Genomic DNA, 17,032 nt, shown 5'->3' on the forward strand with positions numbered 1-17,032 from the left:
AGAAGCTAGGGGGAATGTAACTTGTCACATGCACCTTGCACTAGAGTGCTATGTGACACACTGGCTTTCCATCAGTGCACCATTCATCAGTAGGATTTACCTTTTAGGAATATTTTGTCGTATGTCGTGGCCCTATTGTGAGCTCCAGTCCGATACATGTTAGGCACGAGCTACGTAGGTCAATCTCCACACCTGCAGAGTCTGCATGTGTCAGTCCTCTTAACCCACTTGGAGAATTTGTCAGATAGTGCATGTAGTAGTCAGCCATAGCTGTAAGTTGCATTACTTGCATATAGATAAGTTTATGGGCTAGGCCATGGCATGGCCAGCACATAAAGGGCAGCATCTTGACCATATGAGGGCTTGGGCTGCTAGTCGGCTGCCCTACACATGCCCCATTGGCTGTCGGCCAGCATAACAGCCTCATCGTTTGCTGTCGGCCAGCACTAACTGCCTTTAGGCAATGGTTGGCCAGCATAGCAGGGAGATTAGACCAAGTCGACCAGCAGTAAAAAGCATTAAAATATATTATTTGTCCACAAGAGACTGGCCGTTAGGCTTCAATGAACCAATCAATGTTCAGCAAAGTCAAGATCAGTTCCAAGCATTCCCAAGTCTTCATGAAGGGCATCTTCAGCATTCAGCTAGCATGTGTGCATCCCTTAGTTTTAGGGTTGCATAGTGGTCATTGAAGAGTCATTCAAAGGAGCTTGGACAACATTTGGATCAGCCTCTGCGGTTGGTCTACATCGTCTTACGTCTGGCAATCTCGGTCATCCTTCATACTCATTGTAAGTTCTCCAAAGATTAATATAAGCAAACACTCTTGCTTGTAGGGGGCTCCCTTTAGTGGGTAAATTGGGACCCAATATTGTGCCGACTCTTATTTGCTTTTTCTCTCTTGTACTCTCTCTCTCTCTCTCTCTCTAAGTGGAATTGCACAAACTCACGGGTGTAAAGAAGGCTTTGCTGTGTGTTACGATGATCAACCTCTTGCATGCTACATTGGTATCAGAGCTGCAGGTTGAAACCCAACTTGGCTACCCTAAAGTGAGCATTCTGCGGATGGTAAAACTGTGGTCGGGAAAAACCACCTAGGCCTCCTCAATGTCAGGAGAGACATCGTCACCAAGTTACAACGAAGATATTGAAGAAATGCTCTACAAGGAAGCCACACCTCCTACAAAAACGCTTTTGCAAAGCAATGAAGATTTCATCAGATTGCTCTTGGAGCAAAATAGGTTGCTAAGGCAGAAAATTGCACAAGAAAAAAAAGCTAAAGAAGAGGTTGAAAAAGCCAAAGCAGTTGTTGAAAAAGCTAAAGAAGAAGTAGAAAGTCCAAAGAGCTCTCAGAATTGGAAAAATTATCTCTTCTCATAGAGTAGCAACGACACAAAGAACGGCTAGCCAAAGAAGCTCGTTGTGAGGATGAACGAAGGGCCGAGGAAGCTAAACGTAGGGATGAAGACCGAAAACAGGCAGACCAAGCTACTCGATAAAGGCTTAATCGTGAGGCTATGTAACTCCAAAATCAGCAATTGATAGCGTCTATGTAGACGAATGTTTTGTCTCTTCTCCCAACATTGGCGAACCAAGGCGCAAGTTCCTCCACCACCCCAACCACCACCGTCATACGAGCTTAACCGAACATCAATAAGTATGATGGTAAGTGTGATCATGCTATAGTTTTACAATTCATTCATCAATTTGTCGCATATTTTCCTTTGGCTAAGCTGTCAGATCCACAAGATCAAGTCCACCTGGCAGCACCTTGCCTTTCAAGTGAAGTGGTCACTTGGTGGCAACATTGGTCGAGTCTACATGTAGACCCATACACAGGGGTTGCACAATATGTACACGACACCTTTTTGTCCAACCTAAAGAAAAGGTTTCTCCCTTCATAGTACATGATCAACCTTGAGGATGCGTTTTACAAATTCTCCCAAAATGGTTCACCCGTGCTAATGTACTCTAATAAAGTAATCATGTTAGCACAATAGTTAGGTATCTCTGAGGAGTATAAATTGAAACAATTCATTAGAGGTCTCGATACGAACATTAGATTTACTGTACGTAATTTTGAGCGACCTTCCTATGAGAAGGCTCTTACTCTTGCTCAAAATCAGGAAATGATGTTGAACGGAGGTAAGCCCAAGCAACCCCAGTCTAGCTCCCAACCCCAACAACAATCATCCACAACCCAATAGTCATTATCTCCGGGGGGGGGGGGGGAAGAGGGCTCAGAATAGCAAAGATAATAAGAAAGAATCCTAGACCACTTTATGAGGTAAGAAGGATAAAAACTTTGCGCCTAAGAAAACACTTGAAGAAAAGGCCAAGGAGGGCATCATTGGTAGATATCTCCAACCAGAAGAGCAATCGCGGTATAAGGGGGAGAATAGACGTTTCTTCTGCCACACCGTGGGGCATGGTAACAAAGATTGTACCAAGTGGCAGGTTGCGCAAGCAGCCAAAGCCTCTGTCTCCACAGTCGCCACTGCAACAGCTACAGCTACACCTCCCGCATCGGCCACCAATGTCAGCTATCAATGCAATCCAACTCTTGATCGCCGCCGTACCCACAATGGTATTTAATGATAAGCAAGAGAGCGAGGTTGCGGAGCAAAAGAAAGCCCTCATTCGAGCTTATGGCACACCAAAGGGACAATAGTTCATTGCTTTCTTTGATATGGGGAGCTTTGAGGATGCCATTTCTCCCTAGTTGGCTAAAAAGATGAGTTGTACTCTTGTACCCCATTATCTGGACGTAGATGGGTTCACACCCAGTCTTTGCACACACATCTCTCATAAGGCTCAACAATTCTCATTCATGGTTCAAAAGGCATATTTCAGCGAGACTTCATTGTCTCACCTCTTTTGGGGTGATATGATTCTCGGCATTCAATGGTTTAGGGAGAATGCACTCATTCTTGATTGGAGGCAAGACACTTTCATGATTGTTGATGGTGTTCTTGAGCTTGTTCTAATTCGTGGGGATAGGAGTATTCCAGGTATTCCCCTAATCTCACAAATTCAGGCCCAACGAGCCATCAGAACAGGCGCCGAGTGTTACATGCGGAAGCTCAGGGAGTCTTCTTTCAGCCCTAAACACCATCTGGGAACATGTTGATGCAAAACGCAAGCAAAAGATAGAAAAGAGAGAGAGATATAGAGTTGAGTATTCAATATATTTTTAATGTACAAAAAGGTAGTACAAATCCTACAGCCATATGTTACCTTCTTGAAACGGTGTAAAACCTAATCTAAATCCTAGTCTAGTAATTCCACCCATGGATTGAATGTGTCGTAAAGAAGATCCCATGCGCAGGACAAATGGATGGCCACTGTGGCCGCCCCCCTCCCTCCCCCGCCCCCCCAACTCCAATCCCATGTGAACCACAAAGGTTTGTGGAGGGATGGAAGGGGCCAAGGGCTAATTGCTCCTATATTCTATGGTCAAGGACCCTTAGCTTAGGCATATGGGATAAATCATTCCACGTGGCAGTTGGAGAGGACAACACCACCACCACCACCTCCAACGTAGTGTGCAGCCCTCCCTTATCACATTAGGCCATTTTGACCACCTTCCGCGCATATTTGAGGGGTGAAGGCCACCATCTTCAACACCCCCTTGTGGATAAACCCCAAGGCAAACACGTGGGACTGACCAAACCCGGTCACGGCCAAACACAAGACTGGACCACCACCACCACCACCACCTCCAACGTAGTGTGCAGCCCTCCCTTATCACATTAGGCCATTTTGACCACCTTCCGCGCATATTTGAGGGGTGAAGGCCACCATCTTCAACACCCCCTTGTGGATAAACCCCAAGGCAAACACGTGGGACTGACCAAACCCGGTCACGGCCAAACACAAGACTGGACCAAACAACAAAGGCCAGCCAACCACCAAACGCCGAGGAACACATGCGTCGGAACAATCAAAAGGAGGTGCCGTCGAAAGAAACGGAATACACAGTCCCCAGTCTTTTCTACTCTGATACCATGTCGTAAAGAAGATCCCATGCGTAGGACAAATAGATGGCCACTGTCGCCCGGCGGCCCTCCCCCCTCCCCCCTCCCTCCCCCTCTCTCCCCCCGCTTCAATCCCATGTGAACCACAAAGGTTTGTGGAGGGATGGAAGGGGCCAAGGGCTAATTGTCCCTATATTCTATGGTCAAGGACCCTTAGCTTAGGCATATGGGATAAATCATTCCACGTGGCAGTTGGAGAAGACGACAACAACAACAACAACACCTCCAAGTTCTCCCTTATCACATTAGGCCATTTTGACCACCTTCCGCGCATATTTGAGGGGTGAAGGCCACCATCTCCAACAGAATGGTCTAAATGATGAGCAACTAATGCCTTTTATAGGCCTTGGGAAGTCCTAGTGGGCTGGCCAACTGCTGGTCGGCGAGGTCTTGGACAAAGTATTCCTCAAATACTACAACCGACAGTTTTTCAGAGCTTTCATGCGTTGGCCGACAGCATCACATTGTCCTCCACCAGTCATTCCTTGCTCATATCAACAACTGCTCCAAAATCAGGTTTAAGTTTGTTTCTTTATCTGTTGCCTCTTCAGGATTAGCCCGTGTAGACATCCTTCTTTGCTAAACTTGATGACAAGATTTCAATCTCTGTTCTTGGATGACTGTCATCATATCATTATTAATTCTTGGAGTCCCCTTGTCGTCCTTCCCTCTTTGGCAACCTTTTCACTGAAAACCCCGCTCGGTCTCGAAATCCACTCTGATAAATTTCTATGCATCGGTTCCATCAGTCCCCTTTCCATTCCCACCCTGTTCGTGAACACTTTCTCTGGTCTTCTTTCTTGAGTATTGAGTCTGGCACTCTCACTCCACCCCTTGGAGGATCTTCCTCCCGTGGAACCATCGCTTGAAAGCCTTTCCTGGTGTGCCCCAAGTGGCACCGACTCATAGGATTGCCATTTTGTGGAACTTCACCAACCAACCTTCTAGGAATTCTTCCATGTCTCGTGTTCCTTGCCTTGGGCCTCGTACTTGTGTACTTTTCTGTACCTTGGACCTATGCACCTTCATCTGGGATTGAATCAGTGTTTAGCCTTGTTGAGCTTGATGCTCTGATACCAATGTTATATGTAGAAGCTCGGGGAGTCTTCTTTTAGCCCTAAACACCATCTGGGAACATGTTGATGCAAAACGAAATATAAAGATAAAAAAGAGAGAGAGAGAGAGAGAGCGAGCTGAGTATTCAATATATTTTAATGTACAAAACGGTAGTACAAATCCTACAGCCATAGGTTGCCTTCTTGAAAAGGTGTAAGACCTAATCTAAATCCTAGTCTAGTGATCTAGTCCAATGTTGGACTAAATGGTCTAAACGATGAACAACTAATGCCTTTTATAGGCCTTGGGAAGCCCTAGCGGACTAGCCAATTGCTAGTCGGCTAGGTCCTGGACAAAGCATTCCTGAAATATTGCAATCTACAGGTCGTCAGAGCTTTCATGCACTTGCTGAAAGCATCGCATTGTCCTCCACCAGTCATTCCTTGCTCATATATCAACAATTGCTCCAAAATCAGGTTCAAGTCTAGTTCTTTATCTGTTGCCTCTTCAGGATTAGCCTTGGGATTAGCCAGTGCATGTCTTGCACATGACACTGAGTGTGCTTTGATATATGTCCATAGCCAGTTGTCAGTTGTTCAGTCAACAATTCCATTAAAGCTAAAGTCGCGCTGGATTTATCCAGCCGTCATTCTCGCCCTTTGCTGCACCTATCGTGTTTGTGCAGAAGAAAGACAAGTCCGCACGATTATGCGTGGAGTACTGGGCTCTTAACAAGCTCACAGTAAAGAATAGAATCCGAATGTCCAAGATTGAGTATATCCTTGAGCGACTCAATGATGCTAAGTCCTTTTTGAAGATGGATCTCAAAAGTGGCTATCATCAGGTTCGAATCTTTACGGTTGACATCCCAAAAACAGCCTTCAGGACTGAACGTAGCCATTATGAGTTTGTGGTGATGCCATTCGTTCTCACCAATGCACTTGCGACGTTTAACAAGATGTCTTGGATATTTGTGGAGCTCATGGAAAGTGCATGTTCATCTTTTTAGATGATATGCTCATTTTTTCTACCATTGCAGAGCATCATGTGCAGGATGTCGAAAAGGTCTTGCAACATTTGCGAGACAATGCGTTGTACATCAATGCACAAAAGAGCGAATTTGGAGTAGAAGAAATCCATTATCTAGGATATGTTATCACTCTAGACAAGATTAGCCTCGACCTTGAAAAGGTAAAGGAAATTCTCGAATGGGATGTTCCCAAGAATGTGCAAGAGATCCGCTTTTTTGTGGGTCTCTACAAAGCATACAGTACCCATACCTCTCACCAATCTGCTCAAGGTTGTGAAGACGCGTCGTCAAAAGGTGTCCATCACGGGCAACGCACTCCAGGCATTTCATGCAATGAAAAATGTGGCCTCTTAGTCTTCGGTTCTCAAATTAGCATCATGGGATGATCCTTTCGAGGTAATCACCGATGCCAGCAATTTAGCCATAGGAGCTGTCCTCTAGCAAGAAGGGGCGTCCAGTGGCTTATTGTTGGAGGGGTCATCTGCGAATGCTTCATGAACCAAGCGTTTGCAAACGTTTGACAAAAACGCGTAATCGTTTTTTTTAACTTCGAAGTACGTTTGTTTTGCACTTGTTTCTTCGTGCCCACTTCCAATTGCAGTTCGCCATGCACTCCCACGACTGGTAAATCATGAGTTCACCTCTCAACTTTGAAGTTTTATTTATTTTTAATACTGAAGTCTCTTCGTCAGGCATCTAGTGCTCCAGCCTTTCAGGCCCTTGCACATATGCCGCTTGGCCTGTACGACTTGTACCTGCAGGTTGCCATACGTGCAAGGCCTGGGCTACAACTTGCAAGTTGCAAGTGGCTGGTAGCTGTTGCACCCGCCTGGGCAGTGGGCACTGGAGGCAATTTGCAGTTTTGGGGCTTTTTTTACATTGGTAGGAGTTAGGGCTCAGGACCCGTGGTCCTTGATGCGGGAGTTTTGGGGCTTTTTTAAAATTTGCAGATTTGGGATCTTGCCCAAATATGGTGCTTGATATTTAGGTTTTTTTTCCCAGGTTTGGACTCCGGAGATGCAATAAAATGGTGGGAGTCATTTGGAGCAAGTACACCAAAATTGCAGCAGCTTGGTCTTCGTGTACCTGTGAACTTGTGAAGTCTCTTTGTCAGCCGTCTAGTGCTCTAGCCTCTCAGGCCCCTGCACATATGCCGCTTGGCTTGTACGGCCTCAGCCTGTACGACTTGTACCTGCAGGTTGCCACTGTGCCAAGGCCCAGGATTGTATGAACTGTACCTGCTAGGCCTGTACGGCTTGACAGCCTGTACGTGCAGGGCCCGGGCTACAACTTGCAAGTTGCAAGTGGCTGGTAGCTGTTGCACCTGCCTGGGCAGTGGGCATCGGAGGCAATTTGCAGTTTTGGGGGTTTTTTTACATTTGTAGGAGTTAGGGCTCAAGACCCGTCACCCTGGTCCTTGATGCGGGAGTTTTGGGGCCTTTTTAAAATTTGCAGATTTGGGATTTTGCCCAAATATAGCACTTGATATTTAGGTTTTTTTTTCCTAGGTTTGGACTCCGGAGATACAATAAAATGGTGGGAGTCATTTGGAGCAAGTACACCAAAATTGCAGCAGCTTGCTCTTCGTGTGCTTTCTCAAGAGAGTTGTGCATCTCCATGTGAGAGGAATTGGAGCACTTTCTCTCTCATACGCACAAAAAGAAGGAATAGGTTGAAGCCCTCCAACACAGAAAAGTTGGTTTACATACACACAAACCTTAGGCTCATTTCTAAAATCAAGGCAAGAGGGTTTGAGAAAATGGAGGTTACCATGGAGATGATCAACAACGAGAAAGATGATGAAAGATTGATTATTATGCAAGAACTTCAAGAGCCTCAAGATGATGAGGACATTGTGGGGAATGCAACCATTAATGCTCAAGCGAATGTTGATGTTGAAGAGCAAGAGGATGATGACTCCGATGATGATGATGATGGTGCTTCTTCCTCCTCTCATGTGGCAGAAGAGGATCAGGAATCAGGATGATGACTCCGATGATGATGATGATGATGGTGCTTCTTTTCCCTCTCATGTGGCAAAAGAGGATCAGGAATCAAGATAGACTCTAGTGTCATGATTCATCATTTCTCGTACTTGTCATTTCTAGTTTTGGTATTTGAGTTTTGTTGTAGCTTCATATCTTTATTGTTGGGATTTGGTTTTTTCCAAACTCATGTTGGAACTTGAGACTTGGTCCATGTCATGAGATTTTTATTGAAATCAGAATTTTAGCTTGTCATATCTCAATGCTTATCATTTGACATTGATCAAAGTTTCAAACCTGACCTCTAGTTTCCCAGAGGTTTTAAGTTTTAAGTTACAGCTTTTCATGTCTGGTGTCATGACTCATGAGGTTTTTATGAATTTCAATTGTCAGCATGTATGAAATCCAAATTCCAACATCATGCATCATTGCATGTATGAATTTCAGCATGTGCCATGTATTAATTACAGCATGCCTATGGCTTGACCATTCAAACTGGAGGTATTTGGGAGGCCACGTATGATACTCCACAGAGACTTCAGTCAAATGTTTTCATACTTTTCATTCTCTGAGACGTTTGACGAATGCCAACGAATGTTTGGAACTATGTCGCTGTTTCTACACCTTTGGAAAACCTCCCCTAGCCTAGGAAATTTTCCCATATTTTTTGGGGGGATTTTTTCTACATTTTTGGCACCTTTTTCTGGCATGTTCTACTTTATGCTCCCGTCAGCCTGCTTTGGGAGAAAGCCATCAGTTTCTCATTTCCATGTCTTTGGATGTGATGCTCATGTTCATGTTCTCGATTCTCGTCGGACAAAGTTGGACCCCAAATCCACCAAAATGATCTTCGTCGGCTATAGCGAACACTCCAAAGCCTTTCGGCTTTGGGATCCCACCAAAGAGAAAGTTATATTATCTTTGGACGTGCGCTTTGATGAACCCCCAGAGACTTTTAGATCCTTGGAATCACCAATAAATTCATCAACTCACTCCTTGGTTCTACCCTCACCATTGGTCTTACCTCTCCTTCGTCTCCGCCGAGTATCTCTCTCCCTCCGTGGTGGCTTCACTGTACATTGCGGGATTCTGAACTCCCTTCTCCAACCATTTATCAATCTGGGATTACTCCATCCGGATTGAGGAGATCTGCCAGATTACAACCTCAGAGTGTTTGCATGCTTAGAGTTAATTTTGCATTGATGACTTCCTTGCTGCATCATGTGGAGCCTTATACACTAGAGGAGGCCTTACAAATTCTTGAGTGGCGGCTTGTGATGGAGACGGAAATGGATGCCATTAACAGAAATCACACATGGAAACTTGTTCCCCGCCCTTCTCATAGGAAGGTTATTGGCATCAAATGGACTTATTAAGAGAAGTTTCTTGCCCATGGTTTACTCGATAAATATAAAGCCCGTTTGGTGGCTAAGGGCTGTGCACAGAAGGAAGGAAGGTGAGGACTTCTCGGAGACCTTTGCTCCCGCCGCCAGGTATACCACCATTCGCACTGTTCTTGCCATTGGTGCTCACCATTCCTTATCTTCTTCTAGGTGCCTCCTTCTAGGCTGATTTCAGCTCTATAAATACTGATTTTCAGCCCTAGTTCAGCACACTAATTGGCCTTTGTGCATTTCTATACCTAGTGCACATGTTGCATAGTATTTTCCCAGCCATATTTTAGTGTTTTTTCTATCATGTGCATCATAGATGCCATGGACATTCTCAGGGCTAGATCCAGAAGAGGCAGCCAGATAAAGAGTTTGAACCAGGTAGAACTAGGATGACAGAGCACAAAGCACTCTTGGCAGCGAAAACTGGAGCAGGACTTGGAGCAAGGCATGGAAGAAGCTGTCGGCTGTCAGAAAGGACTTTCGGTTGACGTCAGCAGTACCAAAAGTGTGTGTCGGCTGCAAGCGCTACAATGTGTGTAGATTGGAGTACAGTCGGACAGCGTTTACAGCAGTCGGGCAGCGCTGAAGAGCTTTATGGTCGTGGAACTGGCCGACCAGCAGTCGGCCAGTTGGCCAAGCTTGGAAAGGTCCTATAAAAGGGGACCATGTGCTCATTGTTATGACCATTCACTCCACTAGGGAGTGGGTCCCAATAGTAGAGGATTTTGGGTGTTCACAACCTTTTATGTAAGGCAGCCTATGGCTGTAGTAGAAGCACCTTTTTGTACCATATCAATATACTGAATTTCCAGCACTTCTCTCTCTCTCTCTCTCTCTCTCTCTCTCTCTCTCTCTCTCTCTATCTATCTATCTATCTATCTACGTTTTTGTATCAGATGGTTTTTCCAAGAGTGTTTAGGGCTGAAAGAAGAATCCCGGAGCTTCTGCGTGTTACATTGGTATCAGAGCATCAGGCTCAGCAAAGCTAAACACTGATTCAGTCCCATATGATGGTGTACAGGTCCAAGGTACAGGAAAGTACACAAGGCAAGGAACACAGAATCGGGAAGAGCTCCCAGGAGGTTTGTTGGTGGTGTTCCACAGTGCCAAAGGGGATGGCAGTCCTGTGAGCCACATAGGTTCTCGGGCAACGGTCCCAAGGGAGGTTGATCCTCCAAGGGTGATGTGAGAGTGCCAGACTCATTTTTGAGGAATGAAGACCAAGACGGCGTTCAGAGTCGGGGCAGGAACGGATTGTGGACTTGATGGAACCAGATGCATAGATCTACGTCAGAGACAGAGTGGTTTGGAGAACAAGCCGGGTTTTCAGAGAAAAAGGGTTGCCAGGGATGGATGATGACAGAGGGACTACGGGACAGGATTGGGATGATCACAATCATCCAAGAGCAGGTTGGAATCCCGTCAGTTCTAGAAAAATTGAAAATAGCTGGTTATGGTGCCGAACCTGCAAAGTGACCTTTCACAGGATGCTGGGAAGAATTGCAGCTTCTAGGCTCCAAGCTTTTACTATTGATACAAGCTTTGTTTTGTGTGGCACAACAATTCATATGCTTCAGGAGGCACCGACTTTGGCACATAAAGCTTTGCAAGATTCTGTATGAATGATGGATAACTGGGCACTTTGGAGCTTCTGGTGACCTTGGATGGTCCCTTCTTCTTACAGACTTTAGCTGTGATGCTTTGCATGATTGCTTCCATGGATGATGATAGTCTTATTCATTCTTTGTATGCCAGTTGGGGAACAGAAAAGGAAAATGTTGAATTGACCAGACCACACAACAAAGCCTTCCAAAGAATGCAAATGAACTATTAAATCTCTATTTGACACCCAACGTTCTAGAAGCGGGTGAAGCCAATGTAGTGGTCCTTTGGATTAAACTTGAATGCACTTTACAATTGAGAACATACCCTACTACACAGAACTCCAATCAGCTGGTAAATAACAAATCAGTTGGTAAATAACAAATCAACAAGTTGCCACATCTCCCTTGCCCCCGAGGTCAGATTTGCCAGCTCTGTTAGCTAGAGCCAGAGACTGAGGAGCACTAGATATGTCAGTGCCCAGTGTACTACGAGATCTAGGGGCACTTTCATTTCCTCTTCCTTCCGAGATGGATTTGGGCCATTGTCTAGAGTGATGGACTACTCAGACTAGCGTTGCCTTGGGCTTTTTCTCCTTGAGCTGTGCAGACACTGAGACCACATCCTATGCTCCAGAAAAGGGGGACATGTCCGAGATACAGGCCAGCGCACCCTTACCAACTTCCTCAGAGCCGCAGCGACCCCGTACACCGTTGACCACAAGTTGACTGGGCCCACATAACCACCTCGAGGAGTCACCTTGGACAGAGCTGGAGAGCTATGTAGAGCACGACGTCCACAACCCGCTGGGCTGCGGCCCCAGCCGAGACATTTTCAAAGGATACAGGTGATATTGGCACGACATTGTGCGGCACGACCTCGGCGCTTTAGCTTGTCTATGTATGATCGACCTATGCGAGACATTATGGGATGAGTCTATCTCAGCCGCTTCCCATAGCCTACCATTTTTCCAGTTCCACACTTTTATCAGACATGCCTTTTATGGCAGTTGTATCAGGCCACTAGTTTCCTCTTTGGCCACATGTTATAGCTAGTTTATGCTTTTCATTTTCTACTCGGGACATTTAGTTTCCTTGAGTTTTGGATGTATTGGTACTTTTGTCTCATAGGCCACTTTGGCCTCTTTGTAAATGTTAATATATTTGTCTTTCTTTCTTTCTCTCTCCCTCCCACTCCCCCACCCCCCCACTCTCACTTACTCTCTCTTCACAATTTGGATCTTTTCAAAATATGTATCTCACATACCTTGAATCTATTCTCATGTAGATGCTTCTGGAAACTATACAGCTTTGATAGTGTCTTTCTATTAGTGTTCTGAATAAACGGATTAGTTTCTTTGTTAAAAGAATTGGATTTTATAGAACGTTTCAACAATGTGTTCAATAATATTTTGTAGGCATTCTCAAAGACATTGTCTGAAGAAGATTTATTCTACTTGCGAGCTCAGTTCATGCTGTTGGAGCCCAGTAAGAATGGGCGGATATCGTTGGAGAACTTCAAATCAGTGAGTTTAAGTCATAATTTACGGTTTTTGGATGTTAGACAAATCTTGGGGGGCTTCAAGGGGAAGGGAAAGGGGGCGGGTGTATATGATAGATGTGCTCACTTTATTGTTTGCCGTGTGACCAAGGCCTTTAATTCTTGATAGAAAATATTTTAAATAATATTGTTACATAATAATATAGTAAAGGTTTTCTCTGGAGCAGGCCCTGGCAAAGAATGCAACGGAGGCAATGAAGGATTCTCGAATGCTGGACATGATCTCTTCTGTACATTTTCCCTTGCCCTTCTGTTTCGTTTGGACTGTTTCTTGATGTAAATGTTTGAGACAAAGACAATGGGAGGATTTTAAGCCTCTTAGTTGTTTTCTTTCGCATGTAGATTGATGCACTTCAGTTCAAAAAGATGGACTTTCAAGAGTTTTGTGCTGCGGCCATCAGCGTGTCTCAATTCGAAGGGCTTGAAAGGTGGGAGCAGCAAGCACACAATGCCTATCAAATTTTTGAGAAGGAAGGAAATCGGGTTGTGCTGATAGAAGATCTTGCTAGGGTAAGTTTTTTCTGCCTTTCCCATGCTTTTGCTTATGGGCAAGCCCAAAGAAGCTGGTTTCCTTAAACTCTCTGCAAGAAGAGATGTTTATATAATGCTTGTGTGTGAGATAAGACAGAGTGCCAAACAAGATGAGTCTGGTTGCATACACAACAGTACATGCCTGTCAGTGAGGGGCCATCAGGCCATCCGTCAAGATGGACAGGCAATCTTGCACAACCAACCAAATGAGGTGATAGCTCAAGTGGTGAAGGTGTTTGCCTAGGACCAAGAGGTCTTGGGCTCAAAACCCCACAAGGTGGCAGTGAAAAACGGTAAACTGTCGGGTGGGTCTTGGGCCTACGGCTAGTCGGGAAAAAAAAGAAAGAAGCTTGCATGCCCAATTCTCCGCCCATGCAGCTCTTGACAGGCAATCTTGCATGTCAAATTTCCAGCCCACTAAATGGGTGGGAGAATGCTGTGTAACCAGCCTATGATCCATAGTTGTAGGCTGTGGGTTCATGCGGCCCACTGCCTATGATCCGTAAGCCGTAGGCTGTGGGTATCATTCCTTGTTTGACGTGGTGCTCTCTTGAATGAAAAGCTTGAAATGCTCATCGTGAACAATGTAGTCTACATATTTTTTGTTGTTTGGCGTGGTGCTCTCTTCAATGAAAGGCCTGAAATGCTCATAGTGAACAATGTATTCTACGTTTTTTTTTTTTGGTTGTTTGGCAAACCAGGAGCTTGGTGTCCCGCCTACAGTCCCGGCTCATGTGGTCTTACGGGACTGGGTCAGGCACAGTGATGGAAAGCTAAGCTTTTTTGGGTTCACAAATCTACTGCGAGGGATGCCGCCACGCAGTAAACCTCAATAACACATTTGAACGGCGACACATTCTTCTGAGCAAAAACAGTGATGAAGGTTATTGCATCCAATTCAAGCTGAAAAGGGACTCAAGGAACTTAATTTATCTGATGCTCAGCTACTGCTGGAGAGTGAAGTGCTTGGAGATGTCATCTAACCTGTATGTGGTTGAATCGGAGGACTGCTTTTGATGTTTACATCATGTGCATTTACTGCAATTCCTGAACCTGTACAGGCAGAGGACTTGTACTGTGAAGAGATGTGGCATGCAGTCTAATGCCATGACAATTCATGATCCATAATTTTTCAATTTGCATTATTTCCTTGGCATGCAAATGTTGGCCGGGGATTTTTTCTTCTTCTTTTGGGTGTGCCTTCAATGGCATGTTAGCATTTGTAGTGATCTCCACAAGATGGTGATCTCAGCATAGCTCTGTGCAAACATGCTAACTTCTTGGCTTAAAATGCCATGTGATCAAATGGATTACACCCTTCCAACAAGCTATGTAATTTTTTGTTATTGTTTTTATTGCAAATTATGGCCTTGGCTTTGCAATTTACAAGTGCCACAAAGGTTCCTATTGCTGAGCAAGCCCCTCAACATTATTGTTGCTACTAAGTATTCATGGCCTACCCTCAATTCAGGGTCTTGTTAAGTTGTGTGCACATGTGTTAGGATTGTAGGTAGTAAAGTTGAAAATCACCCCTGATTGTGCCGGTTTCTTAGATTGAAGCTGGGTATATGAAATTGTTTGGTCGAAGAGATTGAAGCTTACCTCCATAGGTGTCTCTACCTCCATAAGTGTCTCTTAAGAGTTTACCTCCATTGGGATGAAGCCAAACGAATCAACCCATGTATGTATTATTCCTTAGTCCTTGAACAAGTCTTTGCACTCACACCTATCCATCCATCTCTCCTCTATTTATGTCTCCCCCCCTTTGTTCTCTCCTCTCTACCTCCTTTTCTTAACCCTTTTACCCTGTGACCTTGCTAAAGATTCCTGTCTTCCCTCTTATCTTGCTCTAGATGCCTCTTTCCCTTTGATCTAGCTCCAAGTGCCTCCTTCCCTGTTTGGGATGTTGCTGCTAATGTCTCCCCTCTTCCTGCCCCTCATCTTGTTATAAATATCTTCCTCGTGATCTTGCTACATGTGTCTACTGCTCTCTAGTCGATTGCTGTCTTGCCTCTAATCACATCTCTCCCTTGCATGTTGCAAGAGCGTCCCTCCCTCCCTTTGATCTTGCTAGGTACCTTCCTCCCTCCCTTAGATCTTGGTGCAAGTTCTTGCCGCACTCCCTTTGATCTTGTGGAAGGTGCGTCCCTCCTTATGATCTTGGTGTAGGCCCCTTCTCCCTCTTGTTGAAGTTCTCCTTGACTCTTTTCTCACTATTGAGATCATTGGAGCTCCCTCCCCCTTCAATTGCACTTTCCTAGCTTGGTTTAACTTCAATGTAGAATGTCTCTCAATAAGTTACCAACAAGTCTTCTAAGTCTTAAGTTGCATGAAGATCTTGATCATGATTTTTCTTAGGTGATGGACATCGTGAGTGCCACAAGACATCGAGGCGATAGAAATTGAGCAAGCTTAAAACAGGAGAGTGCAACTGAAAAACGCGCAACTACTCCTGCTTTGAGAGTATAGCAACAATAGTTTACATAAAACCATATATGGCCAACTTCTTGGGATAGTATTGTTATTTTAGTGTTTTAGCTTTTACATATAACAACAAATAAGTTTCATAAAACCATATATGGCTATGCAATATACTTGTGGCATTGCCATGATTCTAATGCAATTGCGTTTTCTTGTCGGCATGTCCTCGCCATGTCCTTGTGGTTTGCAAACAAAGGAAATGATTCTTGCAAGCAATGACTCCATGTTGACAATTTTGAACAACACATTTGGGAGTGATGTACCAAAGAAAATCCGAGAGAAATTCAAATTATGTCTTTCATGTAGACAATGCTCTTTAGAAAACATGGGTCAAGTCTAAAAAAAGAGCAAGAGTTTTCATTCGGTTAGTCCACCTAATCTTTCTCACTCATCATCCACATAAAAAGCACAATGCTTGGTGATGTGTTCGCCGCATCCTTTCAAACTTGTTAGTAACCATTCTTTGTGTTGCAGCCTCTGTGTATGTGGGCAACATATTACAATGAGATCACAAGTACACGCGACAAATGTGTCAACAATAAAGAAGCCTACAATAAATCTTGATCAAAGGTAATTACATTACCAAATTTCAAGTTAACAAAACAACCACAAAGAGCAATACAAACAAAGATGCCCTTCATGCAAATCAACAACCTAGTAATGCCATGAAGGATAAGGTCAAAGTCCAAAATACATCACTAAAAAAGTCATTCGACATCACAAATACATCACCAAAAAAGACTCCATATGCTAAAGCCAAAGCCAAAAAAGGTCAATAGGAATGATAATCCTAAACATAAGTTCTACCATAAATTTGGAAATGAACCAAAAAAGTTGACAATGGGAGAATTGCATGGCTCACTAGTAATCATATAGGGGTTCACCCTTGCACAAGAATTGATCTCCTCCTCCAAGAGCTCATCTACACTCGTCCTTTTAGAAGAGGATGCACATGTGTAGTTACTTAAATATGGCTCCACATATCCAGAGATGATCCCATCATCCAAATGAAAGGGAAATACATGATCACCTTGAATGAAAACATGCCTTTAGAGCGAGAATCGTGCCACCCCCCTCTAAAACAATACCTTGGGGGCAAAAAAACAGCTCCAAATAACATGATAGAATCGTGTGGCTCATCTCAAGCTCCCCCCCTCGAAGCTCCAATCCTCCATTGCCGAAAGTGCACTCATTCCGTGGAAGGTAGTGTAATGCAAAAGCGTTTGCGAGCCTCATATGCATAGCCTCAAATAATGGCTTGCTCTCCAATGCAATGGTGGGTGGAAACATCCCACCTTTGTAAATCAAGTATAACAAAGAAGTCTGGAACCACATTTTTGAAACAAGTGTGCATCT

At 44.5% G+C, this 17,032-nt stretch overlaps 2 protein-coding genes across 4 annotated transcripts in view; both read left to right on the forward strand.

Moving 5' to 3' along the window:
• The window catches only part of LOC147637143 (CDPK-related kinase 5-like), a 47,532-nt gene extending 32,953 nt beyond the window's left edge, over positions 1 to 14,579 (forward strand). The window contains exons 8-11 of the mRNA XM_086800745.1: positions 12,522 to 12,629; positions 12,832 to 12,894; positions 13,007 to 13,174; positions 13,897 to 14,579. Of these exons, the coding sequence (XP_086656871.1) occupies positions 12,522 to 12,629; positions 12,832 to 12,894; positions 13,007 to 13,174; positions 13,897 to 14,031 (474 nt within the window). The 3' untranslated portion in view covers positions 14,032 to 14,579. The remainder of the gene's footprint in view (positions 1 to 12,521; positions 12,630 to 12,831; positions 12,895 to 13,006; positions 13,175 to 13,896) is intronic.
• LOC147637144 (uncharacterized) lies at positions 6,716 to 12,512 on the forward strand. 3 transcript variants are annotated; one of them, XM_086800746.1, is made up of 3 exons: positions 6,716 to 6,747; positions 7,126 to 7,205; positions 7,632 to 12,512. In XM_086800746.1, the coding sequence occupies exons 1-3, from the start codon at positions 6,731 to 6,733 to the stop codon at positions 8,108 to 8,110; spliced, it is 576 nt and encodes a 191-aa protein (XP_086656872.1). In that variant the 5' UTR covers positions 6,716 to 6,730; the 3' UTR covers positions 8,111 to 12,512. The 3 variants fall into 3 exon arrangements, 1 of the variants encoding a protein (XP_086656872.1); XR_015266333.1 differs by lacking the exons at positions 6,716 to 6,747; positions 7,126 to 7,205 and adding exons at positions 6,770 to 6,815; positions 7,238 to 7,510; XR_015266332.1 differs by lacking the exon at positions 6,716 to 6,747 and having other exon boundaries at positions 6,776 to 7,219.
• Positions 14,580 to 17,032: the final 2,453 nt, after the last annotated feature.

This window comes from Cibotium barometz, chromosome 7 (assembly GCF_041138505.1).
Source record: "Cibotium barometz isolate CiBa-2024 chromosome 7, ASM4113850v1, whole genome shotgun sequence".
NCBI classification, from domain to species: domain Eukaryota; kingdom Viridiplantae; phylum Streptophyta; class Polypodiopsida; order Cyatheales; family Cibotiaceae; genus Cibotium; species Cibotium barometz.

Excerpts from the sequence above, each read along its gene's own strand:
- LOC147637144 (XM_086800746.1), top strand. Across the intron at positions 7,206-7,631 it reads TGCAGCAGCTTGGTCTTCGT|GTTTGGACTCCGGAGATACA; the intron begins GTACCTGTGAAC and ends TTTTTTTCCTAG.